General features: G+C 42.9%; 1 protein-coding gene across 1 annotated transcript in view; it reads left to right on the top strand.

Moving 5' to 3' along the window:
* Window positions 1-560: 560 nt before the first annotated feature.
* Window positions 561-17,850, top strand: part of COL24A1 (collagen type XXIV alpha 1 chain) — a gene marked incomplete at both ends in the record, with an annotated part of 134,533 nt that continues 117,243 nt past the window's right edge. The window contains 3 exons of the mRNA XM_084291454.1: window positions 561-616; window positions 7,176-7,240; window positions 11,734-13,019. Of these exons, the coding sequence (XP_084147580.1) occupies window positions 561-616; window positions 7,176-7,240; window positions 11,734-13,019 (1,407 nt within the window). The remainder of the gene's footprint in view (window positions 617-7,175; window positions 7,241-11,733; window positions 13,020-17,850) is intronic.

Genomic DNA, 17,850 nt, shown 5'->3' with positions numbered 1-17,850 from the left:
TTTCCAGAGGGAGGACTGCAGAACCCTACTCCCTTTCCACCCGAGAAGCAGAAACCTGCAGCACGCTCAGCTTTTCCCCCCTCACACCGCCTCACCGCCCCAATCCCCGCGTTTTGACCCAACCTGCGCCTTCCAGCCCCGGTCCTCACCTGGAGCCCGGCGGGCAGCGCCCAGCGGCATCACCTGCTGGGGTTTTGGGGTTGGGGTTGGGGTTGGGGTTGGGGCCGGCCCGCCCCAGGGCCGTGTTTGCTGATGTAATCTCCCGGCAGCGGGCGGTGAAACCCAACACCGCGGCGGGTGCCGTGGCGGGCGGCGGCAGCACCGGACTCCGGCAGCCGCGGGGCTTCCCCGCGCCCCCTGCACCGCCCCCGGCCCCGCCGCGCCCCCTCCGGCTCCCGGCCGTGTCCCGGCCCCCGCGCCCCCCCCCGCGGGCCGTGCGCGGAGCTCGGCGGAGAGCTCGGGGCCGCCGGGGTTTGATGGGCAGGACCTGAGGCTCCGGCGGCGCGGCGCTCGGCTCCGGCTTTCCCTCGGACCTCCGCTGCCCGGACAAATGCATACAAATGCATTTGGGAGCCCAGAGGACAAGGCGAGGACGCATCTCTCCCGCGGCACCAACGTAAGCGGGAGCGCGGGCAGGGGACGGGGTGGGGTGGGATGGGGGCTCGCCTCTGCTCTGCTCCCAACTCGGGGGCTTTCCCGAGCTGCCAGCCCTAACCCGGCGAGGTGCTCGCTTTCCTCTCAGGTAGCCGAGGGGGTCCCGGTGCTCTGTAGTTCTCCCCTGTCCAGCCCTGAGGGGTGTGCGGTCGAGGAACGGTGTCCCCCGTCCCCAGGTTGGAGTGGGGCGTTTGGGGGACAGTGTGTCCCTGCACCCGCAGGTGACCTGGTTGCATGTCCCCCCCCCCCCCCCTTACTGAGTGTCTATTGAAGAGCAGCAAGCAAAACCTGCAAAGCTTAACGCTTAACAGCTGAGGCTGCTCCCTCTGTAACGTGTATCACCAGGTGAGGTGCCCTGCATTTACTGCAAGAGGCTTACGTGTTTCTAGAGTACAGTTGACTGCGGTGTGAAGGCAGAGCTCGTCTCTCCTCCGTGGTTTGCCTAAATGCAGACTAAACAAGATGATCATGAACTTTTGATGGTTGAAATGACATTATGGTAACAGTATGTGTCTTCTTTGTAAAGTGCTTATTTTATTCAGGTAGTGGCTAGAATGAGGTTTACTGCGATGTCTGGGTGGGAAGGGGAAGGATTTGTTTCATGTTGTAGTGAGGATTGTGCTGCTGGCATGTTACCTGGGTCTGCCTGAGCGGTGATAAGCAGCTACGTGGCTGCCCGAAGGTGGTCTGAGTGGCTGTGTCTGTGGAACTTCTGAGCACAAGTTAAAAACAGTGGTGTTTTTTCATATTTCTGAGGGGGTATTGCTGATGGAAAAAAACTGAATTACTGTAAAGTAACATAGATGCAGTTTACCCGAGTACAAAATCTGTATCGCTGAGATAGAATTGTAGTAGATAAAATATATGTTCTGAAGCTACGTGGACAGTTTATCTTATTTACCTGATTCTCTTGAGAGAAAGCAACCCGGGTGCTTGCCTGTGTTAAGAAACCAGATTTTTTTTTTTTTTTTTTTTTTTGCCAGAGGATCAGGTTTCTTTAGTGTTTCTCAAGCCAGTCAGTCCCTTTCAACTTAAACCACGTTTTTGTGGAAACGCCATTAGGTCAGACCTGCTACCTCAATAGGAGTGTCTCTGCAGGTTAAATACATAAAACTCCTAAAGCTGCATGATGCCTGAGTCTGACACAGTTTGCTGACAGAATATTTCATTTTAAAACATGAGCAACCTTGTATTCCCCTTGTCTCTTGCAAGCAGTGAGCTGTAGGATCCTTGAAGAGTGATCTACAAAATACACAGAGACAATCCTAGAAAGACAAGCATGTTTCACAGGACTGGGAATCCAAGTTGCGTACTTATGCCTTGATACAGAGGGAAACTTACTGTCCTCTGTCCAGACAAGAGCTAACGTAAGGGATAAAGTACATGCTCATAATAACAGTTCTAAAATCATATTTTCTCATTCATTTTTCTGCTTTTAGAAATGCTAACACAGTTGGTTGTTCTGGATGTGCTAGGTTGTCATCATAAGCCACATGCTGTCCGGAGAGCAATGGGGCCACCGGGCAGGGATTTTCTTTCCTCCGCACCACAGCCCTGTTGTAGGACTCCTCTTAGGCCACTGCTCCTCAGGAAGGAAGAGCAATGCATTTTTTGATCCTATTCCTCTCGCCTTATCTTCCATCTCTTGCTTCTTCCCTTCTATAAAGTTATGAGCCTGCTGCAAGGTTTTCAGGAGTCTCACTCTCACTGGTTACCAGGTGCATGGTGAGCGAAAGGTGTGCAACGCTCACCATGCACCAGGCTGTGGAGGCTGCCATGTCCCTGCCAACCACACCGGCTGCGGGCCGCAGAACCCAGGAGCAGCACCATCCCTGCCACCTTGTCTCATGATAGTGGCAAAGGAAGATGTCTGTCTTCTCAGATATTGAAATAGGTGGTCTTTAACTGCTTGGGGTCATTGGGAGGCATGGCGTGACTCTGTCCAGAAGGTTCTATCATCATTCCCCAAAAAACCCTCAGGGTTTTACTTGAGTGCCTTATTTGCCTTCTGCTTTTGAGAGGTCAGAGAGGCTGTGGTGGGCAGGAGCTCGGCGACTCATTGTTCCTCTTACTTGGTGTGGAGACAAGGCTCGTAGGAAACTCTAAGAAGTCTGTGTGGGAGGCACGGGGATGTGCTAGGGCTGCCTGGCTGAGGAGAGCAGTGTGAAAAACAGATACAGTACTTTCAGGATGAGAAAAAACTGGAAGAAAGGAAGGAAATGACACTAGTGCCCATCAGTGAGGGAGCCATGACTGCACTTGCTGTGAGGTTTGACTTATAAAGTTATATTTATGGATACTTAGATGCTCAGGTATGTCCAAGTATGAACAGCTTTGCCAGTGCGAAGCCATGTGGAGGGATGCACCATCAGGAGATAGAAGACAACTGCAACACCAGCCTAAGCACCACTGGAGCCGACAGAGACGGCGTTGTGCTGACTGGAGTTGTAGACTGCCAACAGCAGGGCCATCTGGAGAGGATAATCCAAATATCCTGATATACTACTGTGTGCTGGGTCTTCCCGGTGTTTAAACACTTGTGTAAGATTTCCAAGGGGGCTCTTGGCTTGAGTGGAATAAGGGGGTGCACAGTCTGTGTTTGCCCAGGTGGTTTTTAGGGAAAGGGTGTTATGGGGACAGCTGCTGGGAGGAAGGCCACATATGCAGCATGCACTAGAAGATGTACGTGACACTCTTTCAGCTTCTGTGATGGACACAAACTGGGCATTGTCTTCAGAGGAGACCTAAAGCAGCAGTGCCTGTGGGTTCACTGAAGAATGCAGGGTTGAATGCAGCCCTCAGGTTTAGTATGTTCTGTGTCTGTGCTGGTTACACTGGGATCGGGTTTTCTAGCCTTCTTTAGCAGCCAGCTAGTTGGCTTACTTCAAATCTGAGGTTTAAGAAACTGTCAGGGAATGAAGAGGATGCCGTTATGCTATGCTGCCATGCACTGACCAAACTGAATAATCTTCAAATGTGGAATTTTGCATTGTTGCTTGCCATGACTTGCTTTGAAGCTTATCGGTTTCCTCAGCTGTCTGTCATCCTGAATGGAAAAAACCAAACATAGTCACTGTCCACATATACGAAGAGACAAACAGCCACAAGATCTTAAAGATAAACAGAAAGATAAGCTTTATTTTAAGTGGTGGAATAGCTCAACCACATTTGGTAGTTCCTTCCTGCAAGCAGTTATGTAGTTGCCATCAGCTTGTGCTTCCATATAAAACAGGAAAGAGGATGCAAAGGTACGAGAAGGGGAGGAAGCTCAAAAGATAATTGGACTCTAGGACAGGACGTTGCCAAGGGGCATTGCTGTTCCAATATGGAACAGCTTCAGGCTCATTGTGTGTTGTTAAAAGGGGGAATAATGATCAACATTTGAGTCAGTCAGAGAGATTGATCTTCCTGCCATGCACTTCTGTATTTTTTCTGTTGTCATGTCCCAACAGGGCAAGTCTCCCCAAGAGCTAAGGCACATGGACTGAGGCTGAGCTTCTGTGCCTTGCACACTGCTTACTTCATTCCTGCAGCTATGGCAGAAGATGGATTCAGCTGCGTATGCATTATGCAGCAGGGATCCTGGTCTCTGTGTGTGAGGATAGGGGCTGACAACTGGCTGCTTTTCTGCTTCTAATGCCAGCAGTAGTGATCTTGACCAAGAAAGGAGGTTTTGAACGAACAGGTTCTCTTCAAAAGATAGAATTTCCTTTTTTCATCTTCCGTCTTTGGCCATGGAGGCGGCTGCATTGTACAACTTCAATTTAGTTTGCACATGGTTTCATTTACAAAAATGTGTACTTGTTGTGGAAAAAGGTAGAAGGAAGAATAACTTTTCCCATGCATTAGGGATCTCCAGACCTATGGTGTTGTCTCTGGTCCCTGTTTTTACTCTTAGCTGATCGCTCATCTGTTCTTAACATTAGCTGGAGTGCACTGTGTAAGCCAGACATTTGTCTTTACTTCTCACTTAATGTTTCTGTATATCCAATTACATCTGTGTAATTTACAGCCCTGGGAGCATTTCAGAATTTCTTGCCTTCCTACAACATTTGCTGGGAGGTGACAGGGGAAGATACCTGACACTCAGCTTGTCCCTGGCTGACTTTGTGGAAGATGTTGTTGTAATGTTAACGAGTGATCTTTTCACTTTGGGCAGGGTTCTCTGAGTGCCCTGACTTTGGAGTTCAGTTAATTAAAATGTTTCATGTTATTTTTAATTGGAAATCCATTTTGTGTCCATGAAAGATAGGAAAACAGAAGAAAATTTCAAAGAAAAAAAAGTTATGGCTGATACAGTGCAATACTTGGACTTCCTTGCTAACACATCTGTCTACTGTCCACCTCCAAGGCTTTTTTTCACCGACCTTCTTACTAGATGAAAGATGAAACACTGTGTGACACAGAAACTGTTTACTCGTGAAATTACACCAGAACTTGAATTCTGGTCTTCAGAGTTGAAAAAAAATGAAGTGTGAGCCCAGTAACTGACCTGCTGTCTGGATAACAGGCAATATTAACTCTTTTGCAGAAGCAGCAGAACTGGTGCAGTAGAAGTTTTGTGACTAGCAGGAGAAGGACTGAAGAGAAGAATAGCTAGGGACTGCAGTGGTTAATTTTAAAGTGTGCCCTAACAAGCACATAGGGATTTGTGAGGCATAGGCTTTCCCCCCCACCCTTTCTGTGATCAGAACCAAAGCAGTGATGGTTATTGCCCAATAATCTACACAACCTGGAGAGTGGGTGGTGATGAAGAGCATGCTTCTTCCGATTGTCTTTTGAACCGGAGCACCTGTAAGGTGGTAACTGGTTGGGCCTGTAATGCTTCCTTTCTTCTTCCGGCACTTGTTGCAGGTGTTTCTCCTTGTAGCAGGCAGGGGAACACTCAGTGGCAGGTGAGTGCCAGCAAGGGCTGGGCGGGGGGCAGTGGCTGAGAGCCGCCTGCTGCTTGGGCTGGGGCGCAGGGGGTGCACCAGGAGAGACTTGGCTCTGACAGCCTCACAGTAAAGCTGCCTGAGTGGAAAAGGGTAAGTACTCAAACCCACCCTCTACTAGGTCAATGAGCTTTGACTCTATTTCTCTGAGGAAACGATGATAACAGATTTTTGCTCTGTGATTTCTGGAATGTTTGAATTGCAAACACTTGAAAGAAATATTAAGACTTTCACTAAATACTGCTTTATAGTGGTAAATCATAGCACGATTTATTTTCATTGAAGCATTACTTCCTGGCTTATGTATACATTATCCTCTGTGCTGAAGGTAACCTGGCAGCGAACACTTGGGGGAAGAAACTTGTCTGCCATTACTGTTTGAACTGTACGCTCCTCTACAAAGGCATGAGGATTTCTTCCTGCACTTTCTTGACATGCAAACCTGACTAACTGGCAAGATTAATTTGTACCAAGTTACAGGTGTTTAGTTGTAGTTTTATTACTTTCAAATGCTTTCTGTTTACTCCAGGTGCTTAAGCACTCTGGTGTGGTCCAGCAAACCCTTTCCGTGGATCTCATTCATTGATTTTTCTTGATATTAAACGTATGTTAGTGAGCAAGAGGGTTGAGCATGAGGTGACTGCTCAGCATCACTTTGTAGAAATATTTCTTCCCACTGCTAAATTGGTATACATCGCTATTATTGTTACGTAAAATTTTGTATGTGCCTGGATGTCTAACATTAACAGAAAAGGTTTCTCAGTTATTATAGGATTTAGTCACTGGTAAGAAGATTATGATTAGGTGCAAATCTGGAGAACTTGTGAATTAATTGAAAAATAGACTATTCCCAACCCACAGATTCAGCATGAATGGTATCTTTGTTTAACGTGAATCTCAAGTTCATCATCTGTATTGATCTTCCTTGTGTTTTTTTTTTTTTTTTTTTATTTTTACCATCAGCAAGACCAGAGTGCTATTAATATTCTATCAGATCATGAAGTTTTAAGTCAAAATGTGATGGGATTTTTTTACTTTGAAGAGTGTATCTTATTTGTAATATGATAAAACTTTATCATACAGGAAGAAAAGTGACACAACACTTTAATTTATGGTACACGATGTTATATAGTGATGAGACATTACAGGTACACTGGGACAAAAGTATGTAGTAGGCATTAACTTGTCACTTGTGGTTTTTTTTTTTAGTTTCTTTACAGTAACTTTTTTTTCCAGGAAGAAATTTACTACGTAGCAGCATTCATATTTGAGGGCTGCCACAAGAAAATATAAAACAGATGCAGTTACGTTATTAATAAAAGCCATTGTGAAATGTATGTGCTATATATGAGAGCATCCACAGTCCTTGATATCTGTGCGAAATGCATTCTCAGCATCAGTGGAAAGTTGTAGGATGTGAGGGCAAGCTTGAAGGTTTTGATCCAGGACTTGCTGAAATCAGTAGTATCCCAACATGGGTTTTGGATGTCAAATCAAGTTTCTAATTCCTTGGAGTATGAACCTTTGCACGTTTTCTTAAAACTTTACATATTTTCTCACATGTTCTTTTCTTTCTTCCCTTTTTAGGAAGCCCTTCCTCCTTTGTATTGCAATATGTATAGCTACGGGTGTTGCGCAAGCACCAAAACAAGGTGAGAACACTTTCTTATACCAGGAAGCTTAGATGGTTACTAGATCAAGAGAGTAAATGTCTACTAGTGACCCTAGATTCAGTTCCTTATGATGACTTAAATATCAGCAGCAGTATGATGAGAGCAAAAGTTTAAAGTAATCAGTTTGGAAAAGACGACCTTTTGAAAATTACTCAGACTTTCTGTCCATGAAATTGCTTACATATTTAAGCAGACTATTCATAAAAGAGAAGTCTTGTACAGAGAAAAGGCTTTGATTGTGTCTTCACTGCAAGTGGGTGTCCTTGGGGGTGGCAAGCTATGACTGAGTTACCTTTGCACTACTGAGGGCAAACAAGCAAACCACTGCATATAATAAGGGCTTAGTCTAGGCTGGCATCATTAAAGCAAAAAGTGAAATTGTGTATTCATTTGGTTGTGCATTCAGATGCAGATGTTAGTGAGGAAATAGGGTTGTCTTATTTTTTGTTTCTTTTTTGATCTGCCAGCTGTTACATCTGCACCAGATGAGCAGCCTGTATTAGGGACTGTTGTGGGAATGTTAGCGTCCCAGCATGGTGAAGCCTGATGTGCTATTTACTCTCTTATTTGAACGGAGAGTGGCAATGTCAGTTCTCTACCATATTCCTTCAACACACAGACGAAGCAAGAAACAGCTTGTCCTTGGCCGATGATGTGTATGGTAACTGCAAATGCTCAGCTGAATACAAACAGCCGGGTCACATGGTGAAGTCAGGGCACATTCCTGATAAGGTTTTGCTAGAGCCCTGTGGGATATCTCTGCAGCCTCCCACCATTACACTCACCAATGCCTTTTTCATTCTCATTATATAATAAGAGAGCTTTTTTTTTGTCATGGTTACTCTTTTGGAGGAGGTGGGTGGCTTCCCCTTTCTCTTTGTACTTTTATCTTCCATCAGCTGTTCATTGTTTGCCTGGTAAGATTGTTTGCTGTTTTTTTCACATTCAGCTAAATGGGGGACATGTGCTTTTGTGATGATGGGATTTTCCCAGATTTTCTAGTCACTGAGCCAAGTTCTGCATCAGAGGAGGGGAAAAAAACAAAGTCAGCTTGCCTGACAAGGGCAGCACCCACAGATGTGTGTGGCCTGCACTGGTCCAGGCCTGTGGGGACAGGAGGGGAGAAGCTGGGGCAGGGAGGCTGTTTGCATCTTCCCAGTGGAGCTGGGGAGGGAAGCCAGAGAGACAGGTCTGTAGACGTGGTTTGAGTTGTCTTCACTTCTCCAGCCCAGTCTCCTCTGCAAAGAAATAAGCAATTTCTTTTGCTTCTCATGTTCTGCAGCCTGAGAATTGGTTTGTTGGAAAAGCATTAGGAGAGGGCTGTGAAGGCTGCTGGGCCACTAGCCCTGGAGATGCTCCAGCACCTTCTAGCTCTGTAGGATTTGCTTTCGTACTGGTGGGGATGAGTGCAGAAGCCCCATTTTTCCCTCTGAATCCCTGTATAAAGGACATACTTCTCAAGAGCCACACTTCTGGTAACTGAGTAAGTGCACCTGCCAAAAACCTTTCTTTAGGAAGTCTTGTAGTTGAACCATAGATTTGAAAATCATCAGGAATGTAAGTGATTGAAGCCATTTTCTTAAGACAGCTTGTGCATGCTTTACCTGACAAGCTCTTCCTTCCTTACTCATTTCAGTAGGGTGCTATAAATTGTGTTCAGAGAAATATGTGTAGATATACAGCCTCGGCCTTTAGGAATAGTACTTTGAGTTTGTCTTAAGGACACACAGAATCCATGTGTCGGGTTGTTTTTTCTGTGCCGGTACTCAGCCTTGATGTCTGGGAGAGTATCTGCTGCAACCAGGTGTCCTAACTTACCCAACTCCAGATGCAGCATCACCTAGAAATGGGGGATGACTAATCACCTGATGAGTAATTATCCTCTGTTCTGGTGGGGCTGACTGAAGAATGATCCTTGCTGTTCCCTTACCAGTAAAAGGAAAGTGAGTAATGTGTGTACTGGGATTGTTGAAAGGAAGAGAGCACCCAAAATATCCCACCTTCAGAGAAGTCTTAAGTATGAAGGAATGTGGAAAACGAACATCAGAGACTGAACAGAATAGTGATGCAGAACACTACTACCAAATAACAGTCTGATACCACCACCACCCCACCTATCTCTTTGGCATTATTTTGTGCCACAAGAGGGTCAGAAGATTTTTCGCTGACGTTTATGATATGTTTTTCCACCCTTTATGATCTGATTATGTTATGAATTTTAAAAGTAATACAAGGAGATGGGAGAAAAGCACTTCACACCAAAAACCCCAAACAGCTTTTCTTTCAAGAAGCTGAGCCATTGCAGTTTGGGGGACTAATGCATTCAGTGACCAGTAAGCAAAGACAGATGTTGTGCAGACATGGGTAAACAAAGAAAACTGACTACTGATAGGTAAAGAAAGTTGCGGTTGTCAAGCTGGGAGGAAGAGTTAAGAGGGTTGTCTGCTCCCAAAACCCTATGTACTGCCAAGAGCTTCTGAAAGCTTAAAGAAAAGTTGGACCAGAAGTGAAATGACTGGCCAAAAAAGTCTGGAACAACCTTTTGGCTTGACGGTGGGTTAACAGGCAGCAAGTCAGCAAGGAATAATTATCCGACACTTAATCTTTTGCTGTTGTTTTTCACACAGCATTTCTCAGCATTGAGCCTTCTCAAGACCTGTCATTGTTAGCAAGGATCTGTTTGCAGGATGTGGAGAATGTTTTATTTCTCATTGTGCTCTGGATGCTTTTTCTTTTTTAAAATAACTTTTAAACGATGTGCTGCTTTCAGATTGGAACTGTCAAAATTCGTAGTTTAAGGTTTAGGAATGATCCTCTAATATCACTTTAAGATTGATTGTTTTCTGTCAAGAGAGGCTGGATGCTTTATTCTGCAATTTATAATGTTTTGGACAGAGATCATAGATGCATTGCTATTTTTAAATAGGACTATTTAATTTCAAATATTTACAAATACCTGCTGAATATCTCAGGTTAGAAGTGTGATGTTTAGGTACAACCTTAGATTTGACTGGCTTTCATGGTGCAGTGTATTCTCCTGCACGCGGTCAGCTGGTTCAGCCAGCACACAGAAGTGCTGGAGTTGTCTCTCTGAACCTCAGGGAATTATTTGCCTGTGTAAGACCTCTGTGTTGCCCAGAGCTCAGGCCTGTGTTTCTCCTTAGCTTTCACAAGGGTAACATCTGCAGAGCTTTCTCCTGTGTAACTATGTTCAGACCAAGCAGGACTGGGGTCCTGGGAAAGCGTGGTGGTTCATTAGCAGGAGTATTCTGCTTCGAAGCTCTTCCATAACCTGACCTCTGTTATCAGTATGACAGATTAAAATATAGCCTAGTAAATTAATTGCTCTGAGGCAGAACATTTTGAGAAATTGGCGTACGCGTGACTTTCTGCAAAGATATGCTTTCCCTGTACCTCTGGCTGGGCTGGCTTCCCGCCAGGATAATCTTGGCACGCCTGCACATCTCTAACATGGCTAGAAACACTACAAGGTGTATAATTAATTTTCAAGATGCACGGTGCATTCAGGTTGATGCTTTTGGTTCCAATTTATAAACTACTCTCAAGGAAGTCTCAGGCTCTTTTCATAATTTACTACTGAAACTAAGCCAACATCTGTCTGTCCTTAAAGTTTGCAATGAATACATTCAATAAACAGAAGAAGGGAAGGCTGGGAAAGGAAACCTTTTTTCCACTAAAATATTGAACATCCGTTTGTTTCGGTTGCTCTTTTCTCTTAAGATAGCAGTACATCCTTAGCTTCTGTTGATTACTCCCAGTTTTTGTTATGCCATTTGGTAGCTTTGTTTACTTAATATAAGAACAAATTATGCAGTAAAAAAAAATAATAATTAAAAAACATTCTCAGCTAAACCCTGTGGGTAGTGCCAGTCTCTTCCCAGTTAGGCTTATGACATCAGTGCGACTGTTAAATAATGCTAGTCAGTTTTAAAACAGGGTCTTCATATTCATCTTGACGGAAGAAGGTGTCTAGGCACACCAGCTCCAGTGTGTCTGTATCTAATTTAGTCAGTATCTAATTTAGGCAATAGCAAATGAATTCACTCATCCTTGACCATTTATTTCTCCTTTTGGAGGAAAGTGGCTTTAATTTTTTACTCGAAATCAGAATGGAGAGAACCATTCTGAATTGCCTCAGACAGCTGGTGTGGGACAGCACTGGGGATTTTTCAGTTTCATAAGTGAATTACTCTCCAGTGGGCATTACATGAGTGTTTTCTTTTCTTTTAGTTACATTTTGTTCATCAGGAAAGCTGGCTTTAATTGTATTTGTCTGATTTATATGGAAATTTGTTGTACATTACTTCAGGGATTTGGAGGCCTTGCTGCATGCAGTATTTATGTTTTAGGAAGCACAGATTTGTTAAGATGCTGTGTGTACATTTGTTTACATGGATCTGAATTTGAGTTTGCAAACAAAATCAACAACTTGCTTTTATTTCTTTTTACAGCAGTAGATGTTCTTCATCAGCTAGGCCTCGTGAGCAGTGTTCAACAGCCTTCAGAGACAACAGTGCCCTCAGCATCGCCATTACCTCAGGGGGTGCGTCTGACTGTAGCAGGAGTTGTACTGACTGGTGATGCACATATTGAGTCCCCCATCGCTCAAGTCATACCAGCAAATCTAGGGCATCGTTTCACCGTATTGGTTGGGTTGTACTCTTACAGAGTAAATAATGCTTTTCTTTTCAGTATTAGGAACAAGAACAGGCTGCAGTTTGGTGTCCAGTTGCTACCGAGAAAAGTAGTGGTGTTCACTGGAGGGAAGCAGTCCATATACTTTGAATACAGTGTTCATAATGAACAATGGCATTCATTTGCCATTGACATTAGAGACAAGACTGTCTCAATATTTGCTGAGTGTGGAAAGAAGTACTATAGCAAGGAAATACATTCTGAAGTGGAGATGTTCGTTTTGGATGGTTTATTTACCCTGGGAAGGATGAACTCTCACTCTGTCAGCTTTGAAGGAGTTATATGCCAGCTAGATATTATTCCTTCTGCAGAAGCCTCTGCAAACTATTGTAAATATGTGAAACAGCAGTGTCGCCAGGCTGAAACGTATCGATCTCAGTTAGGAGCTCCACATGTGTCAGATGGGCTGGATGTTTTTTTAAAGAAAAATATGGGTGAGAAAAAACAGTCAGAAGATGTACCTGCTTACAGAAGGAAAGGAGCATCAAACATTCCTGTTACTAATGTTGCTCGGATTCACTCTCTACCAGAGTACTTGGAATCACAAAATGTCTCAGCAGAGGCCAAACCTGTGCTGGAAGCATGGCCAGAAACAGAACTCCAGGAGGAGGCCAGTCTGCCCCTTCATCAGCAGAAACCAAGCATAAGAAGAGGCATTACTGAAAAACCCATGGGTTCATATCAAAATACTTCACATAATGCCATAGAAGATGCAGGCAGACAAAGTGAGCCTTCTCTGATCTCCCCTGTAAAACAGAGTAAAATTAAAAGTGATGGAATGGACAAAGAACGACAGCATGTAGGTGAACCAACCAAAAAGCAGCAAGTCTTCAACACAACCCTGTACAGTTTGACTGCTGGCCTATCTCTGGATAATCAACTCAGTCTAGCATCAAATGGACCTTCTTCCCCTAATAAGTCTTATCACATGGAAAACAATTATGAAATTGATGTTGATAATTATGCTTATGGCTATGAAGATCGTGACAAAATATTTGAAATGGGAAGTATCAGAGGTTCAAAGGGGGAAACTGGACCTCCTGTAAGTTAACTTTACTACACTCTTTATTGTAATGAAGCAACATACCTTTAAAAGAGGCTTTAAAATAAGTTTTGCAAAGCATGCCGTGCTGTGAGTGCTATTTCTCCCAACTGTACTGTACAAATGTTTGTCTGCAGTAAGTGTGTCTCACATGTAATTTTGCCCTAAGTGTTGTATATTTTTATTGACTGGCAGATTACATAGGCATTCACTTCTGGTGAAGTGATAGGCAAGCCAGGCTTTTTTAAAATTTGGAATGCAGCCAGATGTTTGTAACTGCCAACTATGGAGACAGCTCACTTAATAAAATTATAGGATAAATTCATACTGTACACAGACATAGACACTGATCCATGAAAAGAACAGCCAAGCTGTTTGGAATAATGACGTGGTTTTCTCAGTTGAGCAATCCTATTAGCATTTGTAATGGCAGAAGCAGACAAGTTACAGAATCTAGATCAGTAAAACCATTCCTAACCCACAGTTGCAGGATCATGAAAGATGGGTGCAAAATAATGTTTAAACTCTTACATTACTCTGGGGCCTTTCTTCAATTAGTGGGTAAGCCACCTCTGAAATGATTCGAATGCACAGTAGTGCTTTTAATAGCACTAATTTGTCCTTTCTTCTGTGTGCGTGAAAGCCATGTATTTTTTAATACATAAAAGTGGGAACAATGTATATGATGCTACAGGCAAGTTTAACAGCAGTTTATGTTTAGTCTGGGAAATATAGTAGTTACTGCAGAAGTCTTTGTTTAAATTTTTTTAAACTATGACATGGGGAAGGTAGTTCTACTTGCTCTTCTCTTCTGTGTGTTTATGTGAATATTACTGGAAAGCAATTTGGTAGATGTCAAGCAGTCCTTAATATACACTTTAATGTGTCCATAAACTTATTGCAAGTATATTTTCAGCACTGAAAAATATTTTGTGTAGTCAGCAGCTGACAACTTACTTAAAAAATCAATTTTTACTCTAACCAGAATCCTGATGCCAAGAGAGGTTGTTACACAATTGAGAAATGCATTAACAAGTAATTCATGCTAGTTGAGGGGTGCTCTTGCTTAATTTCTTCTGAATGTGATGTCAGTCTATCAATGTCTCTCTTACAGATGGGACGCAGAAGTTTCTCGTCTACAAGTTAGTGACAGCAGACCTTGCATTTGGCATAGTCTGTTGCAGTGAATATTGTGCGTTTCTGCTGAAATGTTTTGCTGGATCAGCATTTAATGTGCCCAAGGTCTTAAAAGTGATCTGTTGCAGAGCCAGGAACTAGGTCTAGACCGCTGTGGGCACAAGCTCAGCTGAAAGGGCCAGCAGCAGCTACCGAGCAAAGCTGAAGCATTGTGTTGTGAAAGTGAGAAAAGCCCTCTGTATGGCTTTTCCACAGAAGATTTCTGTAATGTGCTTGGTGCAGCTTGTGTGGCACAGCGCCTGTCACTGTCCTTAGACTTGCAGAGGTGCTTTTGGTTTCCTTTCTCAGCCTAGTACACCCATGGAGAGAAGACAGTGATAATCCAGGTTTTATCTGCATGGCTCTAACCCTTTAATACATAGGTACCCACAGAGTCTTATCAGTGAAGATCATAAAAAAGCACCAGTGAGGAACTTGCAGAGTTTCCTTGCAGGGGAAGAAAAAAGTTCTGATGAGGCATGAAACCCCCTTTCTTCTTCTTTCATTATGTTGTGGTTGGTTTGAACCTTCTTTCAAGATTTCAATGCAAAAATAATGTTCGTTCTATTAAAGTTGACAGGCAAGAACTAGCTTTTGTGGTTCTTAAACTCTTCAGCTTCATGTTAGCTTTTAATCATCTACCAGAACTGATTCTTGCCTTTTATAATTAGACCCCTTGTGTTCCATGATCCCACAGCTGTGGAATTCACCCATCGCTACAAAGCAGGGCTCCAGAATTCAGGCTTTCGTTCATGGATAACATATGGAAAAGGGCATCTAATTCTTCAAAAGTACTATGACTGATTAAAATCCTAGCAATTGCAATGACCAAAATCCCCCCAAAAAATATGATGCAAAATTAAAGTGAAACAGTGTGGTCTCCTGAACCACTAGTTTAGAGGGAAAGCTGCTCCATTCATCTGCTGAGCCACTCCTTTTTGTATTGCACGTGGTATTGGCAATGTATGAAGGTTAAAAAAAGAGATAAAAAATGTGTTTTAACTGTTTAACTTTCCAACTGATACTCTTAATTGCACAGTGCTAAGGCTGTTTATATCATGTATATATTGTGTTGCATGATATATAGTTCCACATGGCTAGAAGGAAGGGTTAGTAAGAGCTGAAGAGCCAAGTTCAGTTACTTGCTGGCAGGTAACTGCATCAGCCTGCCTAGCTGCACAGGATTTGACTTCCCCTGAGAAACAAGCTAGGAATTATTTTTCTTTGTTGGAAAAGCTTTCTGGGTTATGAAGACACTCCTCTGGCAGGAGAAGAGATAGGAGACAAAATGTGGTGTTTCTTAGGCTATCTGGTTGGTAAGGAAAAGTAGTCTGGAGATACTGCCAGGAGGAACTGGAAATGCAGTCCCTGCGTTAGGAAGAATTGAGTCCTGGACGAGTTTGTGTTATTGCAGACAAGAGGTGTGAGGCCGAGAACCCTTGAAGAGGGCAGAAGTTTAGACATCCTAAATAATCCTAACTGTGGTGCTAAACAAAAAAGCAGTAAGAATAGTGTCATCCGAGATTTCACTCAGTATATTTATCAGTTGAACAAAATTGCTTGCTGCAGCTCTCCCTAGCACCAGGGGATGTACTGGGCAGTTAATTACCTTCACATATCTTAGCTTTGCAGGTAACGCTCACAGTTCCCTGCCCAGGCTGGGAAATCTGCTAATTCAGTTAAAAAGTTAAGCTACTGTTTTATTTTTCTTACTAGAAAAAAAAAATAAAAATTATCCTAATTATTTAAACATTTCTTTTACTTCACCTGAAGCTGATACATTTTTCCTATCTTCTTCACAGCAATCTTGAGAAGCTTTAATCCGTAACCCAAAGCCATGTATATTCCTCTGATGTTAATGACATTGCTTTGGTTGCTGTAGCATTCTTTGCAGAGAAAGCCTTCAACAGCTGTACTGAAAGGAGGTTAATCCTACACAAGTGACTGCCTGCTCTAGGGCATTGGGGAAGAGCAGTGTGTTTTGTGTATCACTTCTAATGAAATTCAAATGAAGCAAGAGGAAAAAAATAGGTGGATGTTCATGTTTGGTAGAATCCTGATTGCTCAAAAATTAATGCTTAAAAAAGGTAGAGAGAGCATGCTAGATATAGGTAGAAGAATTTTGAGTGACAGAATCTGAATTCTAGATGGCCCAAAACTGATGGGGTGACATTTAGTGCATCATCACATTATTAGTGCAATATGACAGAAATCAGAAGTACAAACAGATGATGGGGGACTGATTGGTTAGGCAGTCAGATGAGGGTATTAGGATGTTGTTACAGTACAACTAGAGAATGCATCAAGCATTACAGTGATAACCTGTATTCGTTACTAGGAGTGATGAGCTTTGGAGACTGGCTATTTTTCTACTGGTTTGAGTATGCAAAGGCCACAGTTGAGAGAATTGCCCTCAGTTTCCATGTGCTGAGCTCTGTCTTTAAATAAATTAAAAAACAAAAACATACCAACAGCCATTTGACAGGCTGGAAGAACTGCACATGCATCCATAGAAAGGCTGGATTGAATATCCTAGGAAATCTGCACGCTCAGTACAACACTCATTGAGGACCTTTCAAAAGGTAGTGGAAATTACTGGAAGTGTGGGATCTACTCTTATTTTTTTCACCATGAAGTCACAACTAGAGCTTCTCCGCTCCATTAGATCAATTAAATGCTCGCAATTCATAAGGATGATAACTCCTAGCGTCTTTCTTAAAGAAGCTTCATCTGTTTTGTGCAAGCTGATGCTATTAAAGCAGCGGATTTAAAGTTTGCATCTGTAATGTTTACCAAAGTAGTAATTTTTTGTTGGTAGTTAAAATGTCAAGTACAAAAACGTTAACACTTTTAATTGCTTCAAGTTTGTTTAATTACTGCTGCTGGCAGCAGTTGGAGGAGAAACTATTCAAACAAATGACTAATTCCTTGGTTTAAGAGAGACTGACTCACTTGAAGAAGTTGTCTTCAGGAGCTTAAGTGGATGCCTGAGAGATGCCTCTCTACCGTATTCATAAATTGCTTCCTAGCTACTATTAAAAGTCATGCTGACTTGAAGTTTGCTGTTGCTTAAACAAGTTGAAGAAGTGTATGGGGTGTAATAGCTTCTCACAATTAGTTGCAATAACATTTCCAGGAAGACTGGTGTGTGGTGTGCGAAGTCTGCTCTCAGCTGAGAGGTTGCGTAAGTTGAGGAGTCTGAGCCACTGTGGGTTAAGGAGTAAGAAAGATGCTGTGGTCAAGGAGAGTCCTTGCTAATGCTTTAATCAATCACCTGGGAGGGGCAATAATGTTTCCTTAAAATGTGTTGCGTCTATATAGCAAGGTAATGTTTTGAGAAGTGTTTAACTATAGTTCTATGACTGTTGTTTCCCAAAAAGTTAAAATATCCTTTAGCAGGATGGAAGATCAAGGCACAAATCAATGGGATGCCTTTTGTAGGACTACCCTTTGTAGAATAAGGTCATTAAGACATTTCCCACTGCATATTTTCTAAGCAGTAATGTTTTGCAGATGCATTCAGCAAGCTGGTTTGTTAGTCCTTGTGCACAGGTATAAAGGCTTTCTGTAGAGAAAATGGTCTTGGAGGAAAAAAAAAAAAAAAAAAAGATGACATCTTAAGGATGAAGAATTGCAAGAAGACTCAAGTATTTGT

This window comes from Netta rufina, assembly GCF_964035555.1.
Source record: "Netta rufina genome assembly, chromosome: 8".
Taxonomy (NCBI): domain Eukaryota; kingdom Metazoa; phylum Chordata; class Aves; order Anseriformes; family Anatidae; genus Netta; species Netta rufina.
This window is presented reverse-complemented; position numbering and strand designations above follow the sequence as displayed.